Source organism: Raphanus sativus, chromosome 2, assembly GCF_000801105.2.
Source record: "Raphanus sativus cultivar WK10039 chromosome 2, ASM80110v3, whole genome shotgun sequence".
NCBI classification, from domain to species: Eukaryota; Viridiplantae; Streptophyta; class Magnoliopsida; order Brassicales; family Brassicaceae; genus Raphanus; species Raphanus sativus.
Window position 1 is genome coordinate 9,956,147 of NC_079512.1, and position 22,218 is coordinate 9,978,364.

The 22,218-nt window shown below is 30.4% G+C and overlaps 2 protein-coding genes across 10 annotated transcripts; both read right to left on the bottom strand.

Moving 5' to 3' along the window:
* Window positions 1-5,319: 5,319 nt before the first annotated feature.
* LOC108833471 (uncharacterized) lies at window positions 5,320-7,480 on the bottom strand. The gene is made up of 4 exons (XM_018606891.2): window positions 7,128-7,480; window positions 6,625-6,667; window positions 6,174-6,470; window positions 5,320-6,061 (listed from the first exon to the last, which is right to left on the bottom strand). Exons 2-4 carry the CDS (start codon window positions 6,646-6,648, stop codon window positions 5,480-5,482), a joined length of 903 nt encoding a protein of 300 aa, XP_018462393.2. The 5' UTR covers window positions 6,649-6,667; window positions 7,128-7,480; the 3' UTR covers window positions 5,320-5,479.
* Window positions 7,481-9,909: 2,429 nt separating this feature from the next.
* Window positions 9,910-19,151, bottom strand: LOC108841695 (uncharacterized). 9 transcript variants are annotated; one of them, XR_001948177.2, is made up of 12 exons: window positions 18,821-19,151; window positions 18,688-18,726; window positions 18,470-18,584; window positions 18,315-18,376; window positions 18,158-18,225; window positions 18,031-18,080; window positions 17,881-17,950; window positions 16,332-16,455; window positions 16,074-16,190; window positions 15,839-15,988; window positions 15,547-15,571; window positions 15,249-15,469 (listed from the first exon to the last, which is right to left on the bottom strand). XR_001948177.2 is itself a non-coding variant. In XM_056997768.1 (11 exons), exons 1-10 carry the CDS (start codon window positions 19,079-19,081, stop codon window positions 15,887-15,889), a joined length of 1,008 nt encoding a protein of 335 aa, XP_056853748.1. In that variant the 5' UTR covers window positions 19,082-19,151; the 3' UTR covers window positions 9,910-10,230; window positions 15,839-15,886. The 9 variants fall into 9 exon arrangements, 8 of the variants coding, with proteins under 8 accessions (XP_056853748.1, XP_018469958.2, XP_056853741.1 ...); XM_056997768.1 differs by lacking the exons at window positions 15,249-15,469; window positions 15,547-15,571 and adding an exon at window positions 9,910-10,230; XM_018614456.2 differs by lacking the exons at window positions 15,249-15,469; window positions 15,547-15,571 and adding an exon at window positions 9,910-10,235.
* Window positions 19,152-22,218: the final 3,067 nt, after the last annotated feature.

Below are 22,218 nucleotides of genomic sequence, written 5' to 3' on the forward strand. Positions count from 1 at the left end.
CCACTCCAAAGCCCATCTTCATACATACACCTGTAAATAGAGCTTACTGTGAGTTTGGTAATCCAGTTAGTCCTTTGGAAGCACACGTGGCAGCACTTAACTGAACAACATCCTATACATGTAGCAAAAAGAGTTTAACACACTTTAACTGAAGTCCAGCGGCTTCTTAAAGAGAATTATAGGTCTTTGGTAGATTATCTAGAGATGCATTTGCCTGAAAACCCATTTTCACAAGAGATATCTAACAGTGTCATAGAGATAGGAGTTAAATTTTTGACATTGCCAATGATGCTCTGAAGAATGAAAACCTTTTCTTTTTTTTTTTTTTGAACATTATGAAAACCTTTTCATGTCAACGTATTACGAGCAAAGGAAAACAGATGTAGCAATTTGTGAAATCAGTTAAAAAAACAGGAAGGGCAAGCTCTTCTTCGTATACGGGCCGAGTGGAAGTGGTAAAATATTTCATTTATCTGCATGGATTTCAGTTTAAATAAAATATCGGATAATTATGATAAATTAAAATATTCTGGATTGAAATCATACTATATTAAAAGGTACTATATTAAAAGGTAAATAAGCTTCATAGATAGAGTGTCCACGTCACACTAAAAATTCCACCAATCAAGTGCTTCTAATTTACCATGTCACTTACTCAACACAAAACAGGCCTCTCATGTGGGCTGTTAGTAATTTGTGTTAGCCCATCAGACAAACTCTCCTGTTTACAAATGTCGATATGTTTTGTCTTTTCCAATTCTCCATCTTCATTGCCGATCGTTTCACCTCCCCTTCTTTTTCCTCTTATATAATTTAAACCACTTCGTCAATGAATCCAGAATGACCATCACCCTTCCCTCATCATAACCTTCTTCTTAATCTTCTACGTTTTCTCATACATCTGATTGTTCCCCAGAAACGACCTTAAAACACTAACAATCGTCCAATCATAATAATCATAACCGAGCAAATCGCAACTTTGGTGGTCTTTTCTCATCAGACAGAGTAAATAGAACTCATTTTTAGCATCCAAGTAGCTTAAAGGTAAATTTTAGTTTTAGAAGCCCTTCATTTTATTCAAAATTGCTTCCAAAATATTGGTGATTCTGATATTGCATGCGTCACACAACTATAATGTAGAACTCAAGTAATGGAATAGTTTCATTGGTGTTTTTTCATTTATGGTTTCGGTAGTTTTAAAATTCCTAAAGTTCATATATTCAAAATCTGAATCTTCGATGACCCTCTCTTTGTAGTTACATGGTCAACTCTGAGGAGAATGTCAAATTTTAGCAAAAAAGAAAAAACTCTTGAGGAGAAAACAAAAAGGGGAAAGGTAACATCTCCCTTCTTAGGTTTTCAAGGTCCTCATAACTATCTCTACTTTTCCGATTCATGTAACATGGAAATCCTTTAGAGCCGTTGTCACAATTTTGATCTAAATCAAATGCCATTCATCTTCGTACAGCATCATTTCCATCAAGGGCACCCAATTTGATATATGCGCTTGCCCATCAAAAGCAAACAATGGTGAGTACTGATCATGTTCAAAACATGATCATGTTCTGTTAACAGGGGTATGGCATGTAACTGCAGCAGGCTTGAACGGTTTATCCAGATGAATAAGTACCGGTATGAGGTAAACTACAACCATGATTTATACAAGTTAACTAATCAAGTTTCACTAACCAATGTTGACGCAAATTTTGTGTGCTCTGGTACATGGATTCAGAAAAGCGTTCCAGCACATGCTTGATGCTTGTGGTGTGAACAAATCGCTGAAGAATATATGAGATTTAAAGATATTGATTCCAGAGTCGTTTCCGTATACACAAATTGGAAGGAGCATTCACGAATTGCTGCCACTTTGGATAAGGCTAAGTTATTGCTCCTATGCTCTGTTTTTAAACCAATCTTCTTACTATGAAAATAATATCTAAATCTTTCTTCTTTTCTTTTCTTTTATTTTCTGGGTTTTCTGTGTTTTTTGAGCTGATCTGTGTGATTTTTTTTAAAAACCAGAAAATAGAAATGGAATTCTTTTTTGGGTTTCCTAGAGATTCAAAATTTTTCAAATGGGTGAAGGCCGGAGAGGAGGCAAATTCTCGCCAAAAATTAGGTGTATCTGATGAGTCTGGTTACCCGGTGAAAAAGCCAGCAAGGCAACTAGACTTCACTGGTGGTTCTGATGAGATGCTTCTAACGCAAATACTGTAAGTTAGCAGTGTAACTGTACGCTGCTTAAAACGTTAAGTCTGCCCATTCATGTTTACGTTTACTGAAGCTATTACATGTTTATATCTTTACCTTTATCTACTGCCGTTTCTGTAGTCGCAGAACATATTGTGATGGTTGTAACTGTGTCAATCGTTCAACAACGTTGACAACGAACCTGCAAGATGAGATCTCGAAGCAACTCTGGAGTGGAATCCAAATGTGTTCAAGCCGAATGTTGCTAGCAGTCCACATGGGGTTAAAGATAAAAAAAGGTACGTGGTTTGAGGATCATCTACTGATTAAAAAAAAGCATTTACATTTTCAATTGTTGAAAAACTTCAGTCAACTTCTGTTAGATTGCTGGGAAGTTCCTTTAGCTTCTAAGGTATAATGAGATTTAAAAAAAAGTATAGTGAGATACTTAAACTGGGAATTTTTCTTTTGTAGGAGGATATTGGTGAAGTTGTGTTGTTAGGGAAACATAACAAAGGATCCACTGTAAGAAATCATGATGCTTTAAGAAGTATTGTGAGTACTTCCAAGCAATCATTCTTCTGAGAACTGCTAATGCTTTGATTGCAAAAAAATTGAAGGGAGTGAGTAGAGACAAGCTCTGTTTCATGGCGAAAATGCCAACAACATGGCTTATCTCCACCAGTGCATACATTATTGGTGCTATTGGTTCCTCTGGCTTTGCCCCTTCTCCCAACACCTAAGTGAAAGCTTATAGCGCCTCCAAGAATCTAAACATGAAGAAGCTACTTCACTTGTTTGAGGTTCAATTTTACCAGCATTTAAGTCAGCTCTTGCTTGGTAATCTCCTTCTCCTTCTAGACTGGTTCGTTAGTGTTTTCTTATCTCTTGATTTATAAATTGGATTACAGGATAAAGAGGTTTACTTTCAGTGGCAGTGTATCTTCTAGAACCTGGAAAACAAGCACGGTATGCCGTTTCATCCTCCAGAATCTTCAGTCAGAACTTTCTTCTGTTCTTCAATCCCTAAGGTCTCATCCTGATGAAGTTGTGGCAAGTTGGGTAACTTATTTTTTATTTCTTCGTATGTAATTGTCTGACCAGATGGGACCTCGAAACATTTCTCTATTCCCTACATAATATCCTGTTAAATAGTAACAATTCATACAGTGGTATGCATTTGGTTTATTTTTGGTTTATGATTTTATGTAGGAAAGATGACTATGGCCCTGTTTGTTTCTCCATTTAGATGAATTCATTTAGCTGATCCATTTGTGTGCTCCATCTAAATGATCCATTCAAAATTTTGGTCATGTTTGTTTCTCCATTTGGATGAGTCATTTGAATGAACCATTTGAATGTATTTTATGTTTGTTTCTCCATTTAAATGAATCATTCAAATGAGTTTAATAACCAAATTACATATATACCCCTATTTTGGTTTAATCATATATTTGATATCAATTTTAACTACACAAAATTTTATTATTCATTATAAAATATATTTACACTAAAATTATTTTAAAATCAACATTTTGACATTTATAAAATTTTATTTCATAAAATATACTCAAACCTTAATTTTTTTTAATAAACTTTCAAACAACTCAAAGTATATATTCAAATTTTAATAAACTTTCAAACCGTTCAAAGTAGATATTCAAATACTAACAATAATGTTTATAAAACTGAAATTTAAAAGATGTCTAACAATTTAAAGAAACCCATCAAAAGAAAACAATGTCATACGTTTTCCACACTGTCTCATATCTTTGGACCACAAACAAGAACTTCCACATTCTTCACTCATTGCTACAACAATCCAAGAAGAGAAACAACCTGCCATATAAACCATACAAAGAGTTCTTGGTCAGTCAATCAACAATGAGAAAGACATACCTACAAACATAAAAAGACCATAGACACATACTTGTATGATGCTAGTATGGAAGTCTAGTTCCTCTTGCCATCTCCATAGTAATACAGTGACGCACACTCTCCATCAATCTATCACCCTGCGGAATGTATCCGACATGTTCTTCTTCATCATCACCATGTTGTTCATATGATTCCACTCCTTCCCAATATGAAAAATCAGTATCTCTATGTTGCGAATCTCGAATAAAGTTGTGGAGGGCCATGGTTGCTGTCACAATCTTTATCCACTTCTTCAGCTTATACTTGGGATGTTTTCTGTCTAAAACTCTCCATTTGGCTTTCCAAACACCAAAAGTCCTCTCAATCATTGATCTTAAACCGGAGTGCTTGCGGTTGAACAATTCCCTAGTGTTTGATGGTGGACCTCCTCTGTTGAACTGATCTATATGGTATCTAGTCTTGCGATGAGGACCTAAGTAATTAGTTCTGGTTGGATAGCCTGAGTCGACCAAGTAGTATTTTCCAGCTGGTGGGTGAGGAAAAGAAGCTTCTTCAGTAGCACAATATGTTAGCACCTTCGTGTCATGTGCTCTCCCGGGAACTCCAACATAAGCGTAGATGAACCTCATGTCAAAATTACAAATAGCCAGCACATTCATGGTTGGTTCACCTTTTCTACCTCTAAATGGCTCACTATTCCCACATGGTGGACGGACAGCAATATGAGTTCCATCTAAAGCACCTATGCAGTTCCTAAAATAAGGCCAATACTTCTGATAGCACCTTACACAAACTCGTAAATGTTTCCTGGTTCATGCGTAGAATCTCATAGCATTGTACCTCTGACCCATTCATAAAACGTTGCACACGTCGCCAACCTTCACCTCAGTTTGTCCTGACTAATTGCCTATCAGCATCAGCTTCTGTTGCTCCACCCATTTCCTCCAAAAGAGCACACATGTACTGATTCTCATCAAATAACAAGTCCAACTCATCATCCTCAATTAAAAGTCTTAATATGCTCTGCAAATACACAAAGAATTTAGTAACATATATCAGAAAAAACCAAGTCGACGTGTGCAAGAAGCTAACGGATCAACATCAGAAGGTTTAGACTTACGTTACTGTCCATCTTGACTTCTACTTCACCAAGCCGTATCCTCTACTTCATCAAACCTGGAATATCAAAACCAAATGGTTCACCAAAGGTCAGAACCATTGCACTCCAAACAAAAGCTGATTCTCATATAATAAGATAAGTCAAACACACAAGTTAAAAGTTGATTCTCATATAATAAGATAAGTCAAACACACAAAAAGAACAGTAGAGTTTTGAACATATCAAACTCAAACCAAAAGAGAAACACAAAGCATAATAGTAGCAAACAGAAGCACAAGCATAACATAGTCTTCAAGCATCTCTACTTTCACCAGTAGCATACTCTAAGTAGAGAACCTTGTCCTCATCATCTTTGTAGAACAAGAAAGTCTGACGATTGGTAGGGTCCTGCTTGAGATGGTCAATGGCTGCCTTGTACAAAGGAGACCAGTGCCTGATAGCAGACAGTGAGTGTAAAGCTTCCATAGCTGTAAGCTGGTTGCAACTGAACTCAGGCTGGCTCCCTATCATCTTGTTCTTGTCAGTAAGACTATCTGCTACAGCCTGTGCTACTTGTGCAGCCCTTGATCTCTTCCTGTTAGCTTTTGTTCTACTGGATGAAGGGCCTCTACTGGATGAAGGGCCAGCAGTTCTTGATTCAGCTGGAGCACTGGTTTCCTGAGTAGGAGGAACTTGATCCACATCAGTGTCTTCAGCATCATTATTTTCGCCTTCCTGATCCACATGGTCGTCGCCTTGCTTATCCAAACTGTCTTCGCCTTGCTGAGCAGTCCATCCTTCACCTCCACTTACGTGAACCGCTCCAAACACATTCTCCAACAAGTCAACATTTGCTAGTGGATTCTCTTTAAGCTTTCTAGCTGTTGGAAATTCCTAAAACCCACAACAATAGACAGACATCACATCAGGAGACATCAATAACAGACATACATCACTTAACATAAACAAGCAACCACAAACAATAAATAGCAAGCAGAGACTGTACCTTACAAAGTTGATCCCACCAGTCATCGGACATGTTTACATACCCATTTGCATCATAGCCAAGTCCGGTCCTCTTGTTGATCAACCGCTTGAACCCTGAATACTGAGTTTTGCAAGTAGTGTGCTTGATCCCAAATTTTCTCCAAGCATGCCTTTCCCCATAAGCTTCACAGAATTTGTCGATAATGGACTGTCTCCCAACATCATTGAGATTTCCTTTTCTTTCATTTCCTTTCAGCTTCTCCTCAACTCTCAGTTTGAGGTAGAACCGAGTTTGCTCATCAGTCCATGCAAGACTCTTATAGCATTCAAATATTCAATACCAGTTTAAAAATCACATGAGGAGACAACAACAACAGACAGACATCACTTAACTAAACTAAGAGAACCATTCAAATATTCAGTATGAGGAACTAAACTAAGAAAACCATTCAGTTAAAAAATGTACTTACATCAGTACCAGGGACAGAGGTCATTGCAGCGTAAAATCAAAACCTGTCAAATGAGAGTAAAATGTTCACTACAAGAGCAAATAAACTTATATTTAAAAGAAACAAATACTTTTCCAGAAATTAATATCTGTATTCAAATGTAATGTTTGAATGCAAACTAAAGTACTAGTAGACTCGTAGTTGTTCAACACAAAAATGTAAGACCAAGAAAAAAAATAACTAAGGAAATGCTATAAAAAATATGAATGTTGCTTTGCTCTGTTGGTTAACCAACGAAGATGTACAATGAACATTTCTATGAACACAAATGAACATCTCTCTATGAACACAATGATTTCTCTATGAACACAACAAGAAATCTAAAGCTCATTAATCCGCAGTACTATAGCTCATCAAACACAAATGAACATTTGAGATCTCTCTATGTACAAACCCACAAACAAACTCGACAGAGAACAAAGAACAGACCCACAAACAAACTCGACAGAGAACAGAGAACAGACCCACAGAAGATCAAACCGGTGAGAGAGATGACGGCGAGAGAGACACGACGAGAGAGACGGCGAGAGAGACACGACGAGAGAGACGGCGAGAGAGAGAGAGACGGCGAGAGAGAGATGGCGAGAGAGAGAGACGGCGAGAGAGAGATGGCAGAGAGATGACGAGAGAGAGAGAGAGACGACGAGCTTCAAGCTCCTTTCATGGGGGCGAGAGAGACGGCGAGACGCGGAGGAGACGCGGAGAGAGAGAGACGGAGACGAGATATGGTGAGAGAGAGAGGCGGAGAGGAGACACGGTGAGAGAGAGAGAGAGAGAGAGAGAGAGAGAGAGAGAGAGGCAGAGAGCTCAAGCTATGGTGAAATCATCGTTGACGGCAGAGAAAGATACGAGATACTCTTTAGGTTTTAGGTTTGTAATTTCAGGATTTGGTAAAGGGCAAAATCGACATTTCTATATTTTGGCTGAACCATCTCCAGTCAACTGCTTCGTTTCGGTTCATTCAGCTGAATCTTAAACTTAAACCTAATTTTTCGAAAATCATTCAAATGAGTCATCCAAATGAGTTGTACTTTTTGTGTATAAACGAACAAAAAGCTCATTTCCATCCGAATGGATCATTTGAATGAGGAAACGAACAGCCCCTATAGCTATAATGTATGTTTTGCTCATTGCTGATATCCAAAAAGAGGAAGCTTATGCTATTGTCTCTCTCAATATTGGTCAAATTCTTTTTATATTAGAGACACAGAGGATAGTACAGCAGAAACAGAGTAAATAAATCATGCTACGAGAGCTTTATGGTTACTCTGGTTACCTTTGTCAGCTCAGCAAAAGCAAAAAAAGTACTTCACATCTACAAGTGTTTTATATTTTTGCAAACAGAGTAAAATGAAGAAAGCACAAAACGGAGCTTTCAGATGCTTTGGCTGTGATCCAACAGAGAAGAGATGAATATTATGCAAATTGAGTCAACAAGCTCAACCCTTGAAAGTTTATATACTACTCTCTCCGTTTCACAATAGATGAAGTTTTAGGAAGTTTTGATGTTTCAAAATACATGATGTTTTCAACTTTCAATGTTACTTTTTACTTTATTAAAAACTGTGTAACCAATCATATTCAACAGTGTCTTTTGTAATTGGCTAAATAGTTTTAAATTTATATTTTAATCACTTTTTAAAATAAATAACAAATTTGTTAATAATTGTGCATAGCTTAAAACTTCAACTATTTTGGAACAGAGGGAGTATTAACTAGATTATCTTTTCTGTTTGAACAAAAGAAAATTTAAAATTCAAATGATTATTTTTTCTAATATATAACTATGGTGGACACACTGATTACTATGTCTTTGTTATAAAGTTGTATTTTGATCTATTCCATACATACAATTTGGTTCACATTTGAAAGCCTTTGAAAACTTAAAAAAAAAAATTAGATGGCACTTGAAATGTTGAAAAATGATTTAAAACAATAAATTACAACAACTTGAGTTGTTTTTGACATAAGTTACAATGAATATAAGGGTACTTCTAAAATGATACTCCCTCCGTCCCACTTTAAGTGGAGTTTTAGGGAAATTTTTTTGTTTCATTTTAAGCGATGTTTTCAAGTTTCTAGGTAAAAAATAAATACATTTTAATATTTTTAATTATTTATATTGTAGTATAATTGTTTATTGGTTGAAATTACTTTAATCATTATTGTTTTTAGGTAAACGAGAAAAATAGAATAAAAGTTTGTATTTTCTTAATCAACGTGCAAAAACCTCAAAACTCACTTATTTTGGAACAGAGGGAGTATGTTGTTTGGTTGTTAAAATCGATGAAAACTAGATCAAAATATGACTCGCTCTTATAACCGGATTTAGGTTGTGTTGCAAACCGATAAATTCGGTTAAAATCCGGTCTAGCTTGCTAAATCACTAACCCAGTTCAATATGAAAATTCGTTTTTTTCTTCAAATTCAAGTTGAAGGAATTGTACTTTTTAACAAGATTCATAAAATTATACATTGTTCTTAATATCTATCAAAATAAATTAGTTTTTCTTACATTTTATAATATTTTGAAACTTTTTCATTTTATTTTCAGATTCTAACATATAAATTTTATAAAAATAATTTTATAGTTATACATATATATAGTTACTTAATTTATAATTATATTAAAATTTAAAATCTGGTTGGACAGTCGGACCATTGACCCAACTATAATACAAAACCAACGTTCGGTCCGGATTCCAAAATATTGGCGGCAAGGATAAAATTAATATTGTCAAATTTATAAATAAATAAAATAAATAAACTTTATTCATAAAAACAATATATATACAATCTTAAATTTAGGTAGTAAATATTTTAGATTTACATAAAATTCAAGTCATATGTATATACTTAATTTTGTTAGTTAGATATACCCTAAATATTTTTCAGATTCTGATAATATTTTCTTAAGATAGAAAATATAAAACTACAATTGAAAAAACTACACTACTTATTATATAAATTATTCATACCAAAGTAAAATGAATGTTTTGGTAAAAAATATTATAACTTTATTTTGAAAAAACGTTTGTGCATTATTAACAATACTTATCAAACAAACAACTATTTGATTTAACTACAGTGATTTTGTCGATCATTATCTTTTTCTATTTATTCTAACATTCTATTTCTTCTGTCTTTTTTATAAATTTAGTTAAACAATATAAAAATACACGTCAATAAAATGATTAAAATTTTTGTTTAGACATTATCCGCGCGTAGCGCGGAAGAAAGATCTAGTTATTCTAATAATTCGTTTCTTTGGGTTGTTATGATAATTTTAAATATTTCGCACAAAAAAAAATCAAAATTATTTTTGTTACAACATGTGCAGGTAGACGTTTCAATATCCATCAACAACGATATTTCAAACATAAAGAAATTTACATCAGAAATGGTACTTCCTACGAGACATCGAAGAAAACTTCTTTAGACAGAAGTCCGAGATCAATTGATTATTGGACGGAGATTTGAACACCACGTACTTTCATCGTATCTGTCGAGTGCGAGCCAACTCAAATGCAATCAGAAGCTTCCTTACTGACATTCGTGTTTGGATTACTGACCTGATTCAAATGAGTATCATGCTATCTTTCACTTTCAATCTGTTCTGGGACTATCACTCCACTATCCGCTTCAAAAAAAAATATATCCAAGTTGTTCTATTTTTTATAGTTTTGATTTATAAGTGTCATTCTTAGAATATTTGTTAATTTTAAAAGTAAATATCTATTACAATATAGTTGGTTTCTTACTCTTTATAGAGAACTAACTGAGGAGAGACTTTGCCAAATTTTTAGAAATGACATAAATTTTTAGCAATTAATAAAAATATTTCATATTTTTCATCTTCTTAATATTTAGATCAAATCTATTAACAAAAACATTTAACAACTCATAAATAGTTATAGTTAGTTAGTACTTTATTCTCTACTCAATCAAAATTTTACATCAAGCATTATATCCACATATATAAATTTAGCAACAATAAAAAGTAATAAATCAGTTTCACAAATAAATAAAAAATTCAAAATAAAAATCCATTTATGATAGTTTAGATGACTCATCAAATCAACTAACAAAATATAATATACATCAATTAAACTTTATTTAAAAATATATAATATAGCTTGAATTTAGTGAAAAGTTTAAACAACAACTAACAACTAAATGAAAAAAAAACACAATCCAAACTATATAACATTCAAAAATAAATATAAAAAATAGAAAAGAGGGAAATGAAAAATACATGTCAACAAACTGAAAAGAGTGAATTTAACATAATTGTTTTTCACCATACTCAAACGTAAAAACAAAATGAAACAACTTTTGCAAACCACAACCAATGATTACTTAATAAGTAAAAAACTTTTCAGAAAATAATTTGTGAAACTATAAATAGTACAATAAAAACCAATAAAACATACAAATAACTCAAAATTCATAAAATAAAAACATGAACCTCAAAAATATATATGCAATATTCATAAGAATATAATTTAGGAAAATCCATTTACATGATTGGTATCATTTTTATAAAACCAAAATAAAAATGAGTAAATTTGATGCATTTCTTTTTTTATCACAAAACTCAAACCAACGAAAATTAACAAGAAGTTTATGAAAACCTATGACAAAAAAATACAAAATAAAAATGAAGACTTCAAGAATTAAAAAAAAAATCTTCAAGCACAAATTTAACATTGATATGAAAATTAAAACATAAAATTTATAAATCCAAAAAAGAGGTAACACAAAATAATCTGAGAAAAAATAAGCATAGAAATCAAATTATATGATCTAAAATAAGACAAACATACCAAAAGATCTGCACCTTTTAAAATAAAAAGAGTCCCATTAAAGCTCTTAAAATTTTATCAACAATCTAATTATGAAATTTAATTTACGCGACGAGACTAAGGCGGAATCGCATAACATAAAAAATTTAACAGAAAATGATAAAAAATAAAATAAAAATAATATATAATAAAAAAGAATAAAAAAGCTTTAAGAAAAATATCTAATAGAAAATTTCTTGGTGAATTGTGGTTCAACTAGTAGATAAAAAGTATTAACAGATTCAAAAAACAAATGTATAAAATAGAAAAATAATCCGGGATTTACATATTAAATTTAAAGAAAAATAATCCGGGATTTACATATTAAATTTAAATGGTAATTCCAAGCATTTTTTTATTTTACTTGCTTTTACAATAAAATAGAAAAAGAGTAAAAAGATAAGCTAATTATCTTAATTAAAAATAAAAAAAAATTACAAGCATGTGATTTCTAACAAGAACAACAAAAACAAATACTGAAATTAATATTACTTACAATAGCAGGTAAAGTATATTTAAAAGATATTTGTTAGATTTAAATTATTAGTTTTATTTGCTCACTCGCGTGTAAGACAGATTTAACATTAGCAATTAATATTCTTAGCTATATAAATTGTATTTTAAATATTTGGGTATCTATTTTGGTTCTCCTTTTAGTGCCGGTTTTACAAAAAAAATATATAGGAACCACTCAAAATTTGGTGAACATCGGTTCACTTTCGAATTAGTTTTTTCGGTTTAATTCTAGGTATATAATTATTATTTTTTTTGAAGAAGTTTAGGTATATAATATCCTAATCCATTTGCCCAAAAAAAAATATCCTAATCCTAGTGAGGCTTTTTGATAGTCAATAGTGAGGAGGCTTTTGTTATCAAACTGATGTTTGAAAGAGAAGAATCTGATCACCAAACACAAAACAAGACCGGTGTTTAGTCTTGATATACAATATTTACCACTATTGGTACTATTATATATACTAGGAAACAACCCCGCGCGTAAACACGCGCGAAGAGTGATTTTTTTTGTGTTTTAATGGTCAATCTTTCTTAAATATATTTTAAATAAATAAAATTTTACGAAGTAAATAATGGGATTAATATATGTACACAACAAATATGTGTAAATATAATACAATGTGTAAGTAAACAACAAATATTAGTAATGTATTTAAAAGTTTAATTGTTTTTTATAGCATAACTTAAGTTACATAACCTCTTCTATTTTTTTTCTTTTTTCTTTGTGGCCGTTTTACTTCTTCTGTTCCTCCTATCATTGAATTTATCATGAGAAGATGCTTTTAAAATCAAAAGAATAGACACAACTTTTAAATTTTAATATACAATATTTAAGATATTTTATCTACTTTTGAACTATTTAAAAAGACACAACCTTTCATAGTTATAAATATTTAGATAAAATATTAATAAAATGATATGGGCAAGTAAAAACAAAAATACACAACTTTTCATCCCAGAAACTAATAAATATAATTTTTGTAAATGAAACTGAAGTTTCTAAAATAAAACAAAGAATTAAAGATGAATTTCTTAGAAAGAGAAAATAATTATATATCACAATCTATGTAATTGCGATCACTAAATACTCAAGGAAGAAGAATTTCACCTTTTATTAATAGAAAAGAAAAATTGAACTTATTATTTTTCATCACAATAACAAGGGTTTAAAATAAAAAACGAAACAACACAAGTGAACAATTGCATCTCTTCATTGCTTCCTTTCAATGAAGAGTTGTCTTATTACAAATGAAAAGTTGTGTATTTTGTCTTTAGAACTCTTAAACAAAATTACTTAGCTAAAAGACACAACCCTTCACTAAACTCAATTTTAACTAACAACAACTAACAATTTTTCATGTTAAAAATATTTAAGAGATGCAAATTTTCAACTAAGTACTAAAGGTTACAATGATTGATAGTTAATTATTGCATTGGCTGGCTAAGGGATGCAATAGTTAACACCAAAATTTATAATGGTTTATCACTAAAATCAAATAATATATTTAAGTATTTTTTTATGAAAACACACAATTTTTTATAAAGAAAAAAAATACAATTCTTAAAACAAATATATTTTGGTTTTTATTAAAAGACACCTTTCAACATTAAATATGGTTGTTATTATCAGTAAGGAAATTTTTAAGACCATTAGATAAAAAAAAACAATTCTAACCGTGAGGTTCTAACTCTTCAAATCATTTCTAACAAAATACACAAATTATGAAAAGTATGTCTCTTACTATTCAAGAGATGTGTCATTTCAAATAAATAACTGCTCAAAATAGAAAATTTTTAATGATGAAAAAGTATGATTGTGTCTATTTAAAATATGTGTTGTTTAAAATAAGTTTTTAATGATGAAAATGTATGATTATGTCTATTTAAAATATGTGTTGTTTAAAATAGAAGACGGTTAGAAGAAAAAAGTTGCCAAAAACTTTGATGACATCATCATACATAGCAAGACATGTTTATATCCATTAGATCATAAAATAAAGAGAACTCTAACCATTAGATCAAATTTTTCTTTTTCTATAAAAGAAATTGATGCCATAGGAAGACCAAAACTGGTTAGGTGCGAATCAGGTTAAATCAGGTTAGGCGCGATTCGACGGACTTAACCAAAAATAAAAATTAGAGATTTTTTTGTTAAAAATCAGAGTTTTGAATTGGGAATTAGTTTTAATGTTTTTCTGCAATTTTATGGATATGTTTACAAATGCTTGTCGATTCGACCCAGAAAAATATTGATTTCACAAAAATACCAGTTATGTGATGGAGGAGTAGGTTGTTTAGTTACAACTTACAAGAAATTGGGTGTTGTGTACCATTTATTAAAAAAATTTCGCTTGACGAGTGGCCAAATAGTAAATAACTCTTTTTCTTCTTTTATATATCGGTAACTTTTTTTTTTTTTTTTTTTTGTAACTTATATATCGGTAACTTTCCTGCAACTTTTACAATAGATCTGTCACCATCCACTAAAGTATTGTGTTTACTTGTTGTTCTTTCATTATATCTGTAAATCTCGCTTGTATATTTCCATTCCAACCATTAAAACCCGGAAACGAAAGATTTTTTAGTGAAACCGATTTGTGAACCGATTAACGCTAAAACGCCATGGTTGGCCTTTACAACCTACCGACAGTAAAATCAATTCGAATATAAATGCAGAGATGATGAATGAGGATGATGCTCATGGATAGATGGGAAAATAGAAGACTATAATTTTCAATATATAAAATTGTTAAGAGTTGCAACTCGTTAAATGACGCGACTGTAAAATATTTGTGGATTAAGAGACGTGTTGCTTCGGAGAAGACAACAAATGAAGCATTGTTTCGCGCAATATATAGCTGACGTCAGACTATTTTATAAACACAGTATTCTAACCGTTAGATCATCAAACTAAAACAAACTCAACCGTTTGGTAACAAAAAAACAATGACATCAGGTCCAAAAATGAGTTTGCTATTGTATATAGAAAGTTTCAAAGCAATGGAAAATTCATATGCTGATCGATGGCGGAACAAAGACTCATAACTTATGTTTATTGGCAGTGAAACAGATAATTGATAAAATTTAAGTTACCATATATATATATATATATATATATATATATTTTTTGTAAATATACTTTTCTGAAGTGTTTTATATATTTTAAATTTGTAAATGTTTGATGTCTAAAAATAATTTAGCTGGAAATTAAGCACAATGATGATCTGCTGAGATAAAGAAACCATATATAATTTGCTAAAGGATTTTATTCTGAAAAGTTGTGTCTTTTGGGAAGTGACTATTCAGAAAAAGAAAATCAAAGAGATGTTGTTTGCGTCCATTGGCATTAATATTGATGACCTCAGATGACTTAATGAATCTAAAATTTCATCCATTAGATTGAATAATAGCAACAATCTCCACCGTACGATTTCACTTTTATTTTCCTATAAAAAAATAGTGATGTCACATTAGGTTTACTATTATATATAGATTATCAAAGATACTTAGATAAGAAAAGGACCTCTCTGTAACCATGCATCATGATCCTGCGTTGTTACATGTAAACAAATAGGTTTTACTAAAACCGTTTTAGTCTACTTCAGAAACTTCCATACACTGAAGATCTATCTTTTTATAAACAGATCACTGGGCAAGCCATTAACTGTCTATTAACTTCTGCGTCCCTGATACCGACTCATCATTTATTCAAAAAGTTCAGATTTTATTTTTAGTTCCCCAAGAATGACCATGTTCTTCCATGATGAATAGTTTCTCAGTATTTTATCAAAACATGTGGTGCTAAAAGCTTGTACCTTGCTGTTGTCAAGTTGAGGATAATGGTGTATATGTCAGATTATGAACTATACAGATGCTGCTGAAGAATAAGTCTTGAAGAGGTAAGACAGAATCTTCTGGTAATCACCTAACTGGACACCAGTGTTTGGATCAATCAAGAATGGAACCTATGAATCATAACAAGCAACAGCCAGATAAGTAATTAGTAAGAGTTTAGACTCCGTATACAAAGAAACGAAACTGGAAATAAACCTTATCGGATCCCGAAACATTTAGAAGTGATCTCATCCGTGTGGACCCTTCTCCAATGTTGTGTAATACATAAGGGAGCTCTAACTCACACAGTGCTTCACGCACCAACCGTGCATACTGGAAGGGGAAGGGTGAATGAATTAAAACTCTGATTTATAAATAATAGCGATAATGCAGTAGAGGAATGTATGCATCACTAGACTAATCACAAGAAAAATCTTGCATACAAGAAATGAAAAGGAAAAAAAAGCATAATACCGAGTTGTTTTCGTAAGAGAAGAGCTGGAGCATTTCAGGTGGTGGATCTGATGAAGCCTTGTCCCATAATGACATGCCTCTACCAGCTCGGAGAAGTGTTGGCATCCACCCTGTGAACAAGGTGCTGGACAACTCTAGAAGTTAGTGATACCTTGTAGGACTAATTAGTTGTTTAACATGTCTTATTTTATAATTTACATTAAGCATTTTAATATATAACATTTAAACAGAATATCAGAGAGAATCTAATTTGAGATGTAACAAAATTGTTTAACATATGCCCATTCATTTATATTTTAGGAATATCAGTTAATTACAATTTTTACACAATTATTATCATAAAAATCTGCAAAAATTGTCAACAAAAATCGACGCATTTAATAAATTTATCTTTTCATGTAACACACCAAAATTTGTACTATAAAAGATCACATATCTATTCTAATATTTTAACTATCACGTAGACTATTGTATTCTAATAGAATATCATTACAAGTCTAAAAGCCATAAATAATAAGAGAACATATTCAGTGATATTTTATTCAAAAATAATTTTTTAACTACAATCCAAAAACAAATATATTTTAATCAATCCATATAATTTTGTTGCAATCCTTAAAAAATATTTTAAAGTTCTGATTTTAACACACAAACTGGAGTATTACTTAAAATTCACATTGAGAAACATACTCAGATATTTTGATATTTTAAAATATGCAAGTTTCTCTTTATTTCCAACACTAAAAAAAAACTATAAGTAATGCAAACGAAGTTAAATTGCCCGGTTATACTATTTTAATTTTCACAAGTTATATTTATGTACATTTTAGTTACATTTACAAAATTATTTCTCATTTAAAATTTAAATATTCGAAATTAAAAATAAATGTGAATGGTAAAATAAAATACGTAAACATAATATATATATATATATATATATATATTATTTTCAAAATGAAAGATTATGTTAATTATTTATAAAAAACCTCATGTTTTGAAAAGTGTGGGTCAAATGCAAAATTAAATTTATTTTTGATTTTTTCTGTCTAATTTAAATCTTTTATATTTTTTGGTTATAATGAAATACACAATTTAAATATTAAATATATAAACCACTATTAGTTAAAATATAGTATGTATTATTATATTTTATCACATATACAAACTACCAATTTTTGCAACAAATAATTGTACATATTTTAAACTAATTCGTATAACAACAAATATTATAGTTTTTAATAATATATATAGTTTTATATAATATAATTTTCAAATATACAATTTTGAAACTATAATTATTATGACATATTATATTAATGTATATCTAGATTATTAAAATATACATCGCTAAAAATGTATTTCTTTTGAAAACTCCCAAAATCAAATTTAAAATTTGTATACAAATTTCAAAATTGAAATGACCATCTTTAAATTTGATAAAAATTAAAAGTATACTTCAAATTTAATTTACCAAAATAAAATTAATAAAACTAATCCCACAGAAGCGTTCAAGCTAGGAGCTAAAGACAATAAAAACAGATAGCTTGACCTTTCCAGAAGTCCTGTGGAAGGGCCTCTTCCATTACCATATTGATTATATAGGTACTTTACGATGTCACCTGTCAATTAGAAAACAGAAGACAAGCAATGTAAAGATATCCAGAGAAGAGGCAAATAATTGTTGGAACTCAAAACTTACCACTCTCGTACATGGAAGTATCAGTATTGGGGTCAATGAGGAAGGGAAACCTGCACAGAGAATTGACCAATAGTTGTGGAAGGATGAAAAAAGAAAGTAAATGATAGTAGAAGAAGGGTAAAATTACATCTCTTTTCCACCGGATCTTCTAACCATTTCCCTGTGTCTTGCAGATCCTTTAGGACAAGGATAAACCTGAAGACCAACAAATATCAGGATGAAATTTTAGTTTACTGCTTAATTAATAGGGCTATTTATCAGGAAAAGATGTTCCCAGTTATTACTTCTACAGAGAGGTCTAGCTCAGTCATGGCTTCGCGCACCCTCCGGCAAAAGGGACATGCCTCTGTTGTAAAAAAAAAAAAAACCAAGAAACTGTCACAGTAGTGTATATAACTAACTTTCAACTAATTCTATTTTGTTTTTTTTTTTCAAATACCAAATTCAAAAAGCTTCAATCGCAAAGGTGGAGTAGAAGAAACATCTTCACTCACGGATGACACTCGAGATCCCCAAGGAAGTCTTGCAATAGATGCTAAAGAAGAAGTTGCGACCTGCAACCATTAGGAAGAAAACGAAATGTAGAGCTTCTTTTCATGTGGTGTTCTGTAATAGACATTTTTTTTTATAGATGGAGAGGGTTGTTGGAGTAGTAACCTCAAGAGCATGATTCCGTTGCTGAGAAGGGTCACCTCCCTGGAAACAAACAGTCGAGAGAGATCAAAATTAGGGAAACGAACGAAGACAAGCCTAGAAAAGGAGACAGAGAAGACAAGGAAGGGTTTCTGACAGAGAAGAGTTTAAGCAAGGGACAGAGAAGAGACAAGAAGCTTCCGCTCGTAGTGCTTTCACTAGACGAAGTTTCTTCTTCATCAGCTTTCGACTCTGATTTCACGTATACTCTTCCTCTTTCGCGAATCCAGGCCCCGTTTCCTGAAATTCGCTGCTCGGGGAATCGACCAGGACGAAACGTCCGTGCCGGAAACGACGCAGTTGGTCGGCCGAGATTGGCATATGCCACCGGAAAACAAGAGGATGGAAGAATCGACATTGGTCCTGGTCTTGCTGAAATTGGATTTCACCGGAAATCTCTAATTTGATAGCAGAGGACCAAATGCTCACGTGCTATTATTAACTGAAAAAAAGGTTATTATATACTCTTGTCCTCTTTTATCAATTTAATTAAACTTTATTTAAATTAAAATAAATAGTAAAAAATCTAGGGGATGTATTCAATTAATGAGGTGATTTGATTTTTGATGAAGTTTTAAATAATTTAGTGAACTGTAAAGATTAAAATAATTTTTGTTAAACCACTTTAGAATATCACCTAAAATTATGGAATTTGCATTAACTTTTTAACTAAGAAATTCCATTTAAACACTTTAAAATCACTTGAAAACTTTAAAACTCCAAAAAAAAAAATATTTTCAATAACTATAAATTTCAGGGTATTTTATACAATCTAAACTATTAAAGGTGAAGTACAAATAGTACTTAGCCCTTAGTTTTGCACAAATATTACAATGATATGCCACTGATCAAAACACAGCAGTTTTAGACATTAACTAACCCATTGCGTACACCAATAAAATCGCTTAACCAATATTTTCGGTTGAATACAATTAATATTTGACCATCACATACCTTAACTAAATCGTTGAGATGTACACATTCCAAACCAATGCCACTGGGCTCAATTACTGTCGTTTTACAATATTTCTAAATCACTCTGTTTTAATTGATATCGTTTATTAATTAATCCTAATTCTTTCTAAGTAATTACAACTACATGCCACTGAATTTTAATAACTATCTATATAAAATTATCATTAATTATCTATCTACCTAAATATTCTCTAACTAATAAAGGAAAGATTTTGGATATGATGCGTGATTCACTTTTAAGAAACCACCATTCTTTATAATTTTGTAAAACGGTGCTATCAATTTTAAGTATATAAAAGAAATATTTCCAATTACCTTTATTAAATATATCAAGGTTACAATCTCTCCAAATCAATCAATTGAATACAATATTAATTTGCAAACCCATCACTTATTTAACTGATTTAAAATTTAACTCAAAACATAATATATTAATAATATAATATTAATCATATATTTAAATCATACAATGAATTTTTTAATATAACTTTAACTCAACATAAAAGATTTATCAATTTTTTTTTTTAAAATCAAACCAGGCATTGACTCGGTTAAAGTTGGATCAATGGTCAGACCGGTCCAACCATTCCAACCGGTTCAACCGGGTTTCAAATTTTAATCTAATTTGAAATTAAGTAACTATATATATATATATATATATATATATATATATATATATATATATATCAATACTATTAAAACATGAACATTACCTATTGATATATGTGTAGTCCAACTATTTTAATATAATTATTAAAATATCTTATAAATGAATATAATACAAAAGACACAAATATGATTAAAAACATAAATATAAAAATTAATTTTCTAAAAAAATATAAAACAAAAAAATAAACCCACCCTTTTAAGGGCGGGTCATAATCTAGTGTCAAGTTTAATACTGGATAATTTCGAAGCCTGCGAGTGGCATAGACGCGCTCACTTTTTTCTCTCTCGAGTTTCCTCTTCGACCTTTAACGTTTTGGGCGGAGCCTCCGCCTACGGCATCTTTGGATGGAATCGACATTGGTCCTGTTATGTTGAAATTGGATTTCACCGAAATGAATCAATTGATCATTGGTCCTCTACCCAGATATTTATTTCCATATATACTATATTCCAAAATTCATTTTATTTCTATTTATTTTTCATTCGAAATTGATATGAAAACATAACTAAACCTAAACAAATCGGTAAGAACTTACATATCAATAATCTTTGAGACTTTGAAATTGAAAAATTCCCTAAGATAACCGTTTTAATTTATATTCACGATAGTACTCAAGGAAAAAAATGACCACAAAAAATGTTTTACTAAAAGGTAAAAAATGTGTTTATACCATTTGGATTAACTAATCTAGATTTAGAATTTAGAGCCAAAGATGTGAGTTTTGAGATGAATTTTCAAATTTCAAAAAATGGAAAAATAAATATTAAAATTTTAAAAACAAAAATTGGCTATTTTGGTCATTTTATGTTTTTAGGGTTATTTTGTGATAAAAACTTAAAAATTGCTAACTCATAGAATTACCCTTTGAAATTTTATTAAACTACAAAATTTTAATTTAAAAAGAAATTCTAATTTTAGATTTATATTTTTAAAATTATTTTAGTGTGGAAAATTAAATAAAATATAATTTCATTTATAATATTATATATTGGTTAAAGTTTATAGAAATATATTTTTATTAATTTTATTGGACTATGATATAATTTATATTTGATGATTACATATAATAAATACAAGTTCACTTTTATATGTAGTAGGAAATTTATTTTAGAGAAGGATAAACAAACAAAAAAATTTGTGTATGTTTTACACGAGTCGAACCTAGGACCGAGAAATTTATTAGTTTATCGTGTTTATTAATTTATCAAATATTAATTTATAGAGTTTCTACTGTATTAACAGGTATGTCATCTATATTATTAAATTTAAATATTTTGGTTACTTTTTAAAAACATGTATAACATGATAAATAAAAATTGTTTGGAAATATGTATAACATATTAAGTACTTCTTTTTATTTATACATTCAGCCATTTCATTTACACAAATTAAGTACTTGTTTTTTTACTAACAGATTTTCCATTGCATTATAATCAATTAAATTAATTAATTACAATAGTTGTTATTTTTTGTAGTAAATAAAAACACAAACCGAAATATATAGTATATATTATATAAAAAGTTAAATATAATATTATTTTATTTAGTTTAGTTAAATATAAAAATTTTGAGAGTTCAATTTCCAAGAAAAAACATCATAAAATTAATAATAATTCATAGAAAAATTAAAATTAAATTTTTTATTTTATTGTTTCATCTAAATTAAATTTTTAGAAAACAACATGTTAATATATGAATAGTACAATTACATCAAATTGCATCAAGTTATAGAAATTTTAATTTAATATTTTGTACAAATAAAAAAATATTATCAGAAATCTATATTATAAAATAATATTCTATTATATATGTAAATCAAAAATATAAAAAAATATTCATAGGATTTTTTA

Bases quoted from the DNA above. Each gene is read 5' to 3' on its own strand.
- LOC108833471 (XM_018606891.2), bottom strand. From the start codon at position 6,648: ATGACCTCTGTCCCTGGTACTGAT. The intron at 6,471-6,624 runs GTAAGTACATTT...GAATGCTATAAG, and splicing joins CCTCTGTCCCTGGTACTGAT to AGTCTTGCATGGACTGATGA. The intron at 6,062-6,173 runs GTACAGTCTCTG...TGTGGGTTTTAG, and splicing joins GGTGGGATCAACTTTGTAAG to GAATTTCCAACAGCTAGAAA.
- LOC108841695 (XM_056997768.1), bottom strand. From the start codon at position 19,081: ATGTCGATTCTTCCATCCTCTTGTTTTCCGGTGGCATATGCCAATCTC. The intron at 18,081-18,157 runs GTAATTTTACCC...TTCTCTGTGCAG, and splicing joins AGATCCGGTGGAAAAGAGAT to GTTTCCCTTCCTCATTGACC. The intron at 16,191-16,331 runs GTATTATGCTTT...TTCCCCTTCCAG, and splicing joins TCTCTTACGAAAACAACTCG to TATGCACGGTTGGTGCGTGA.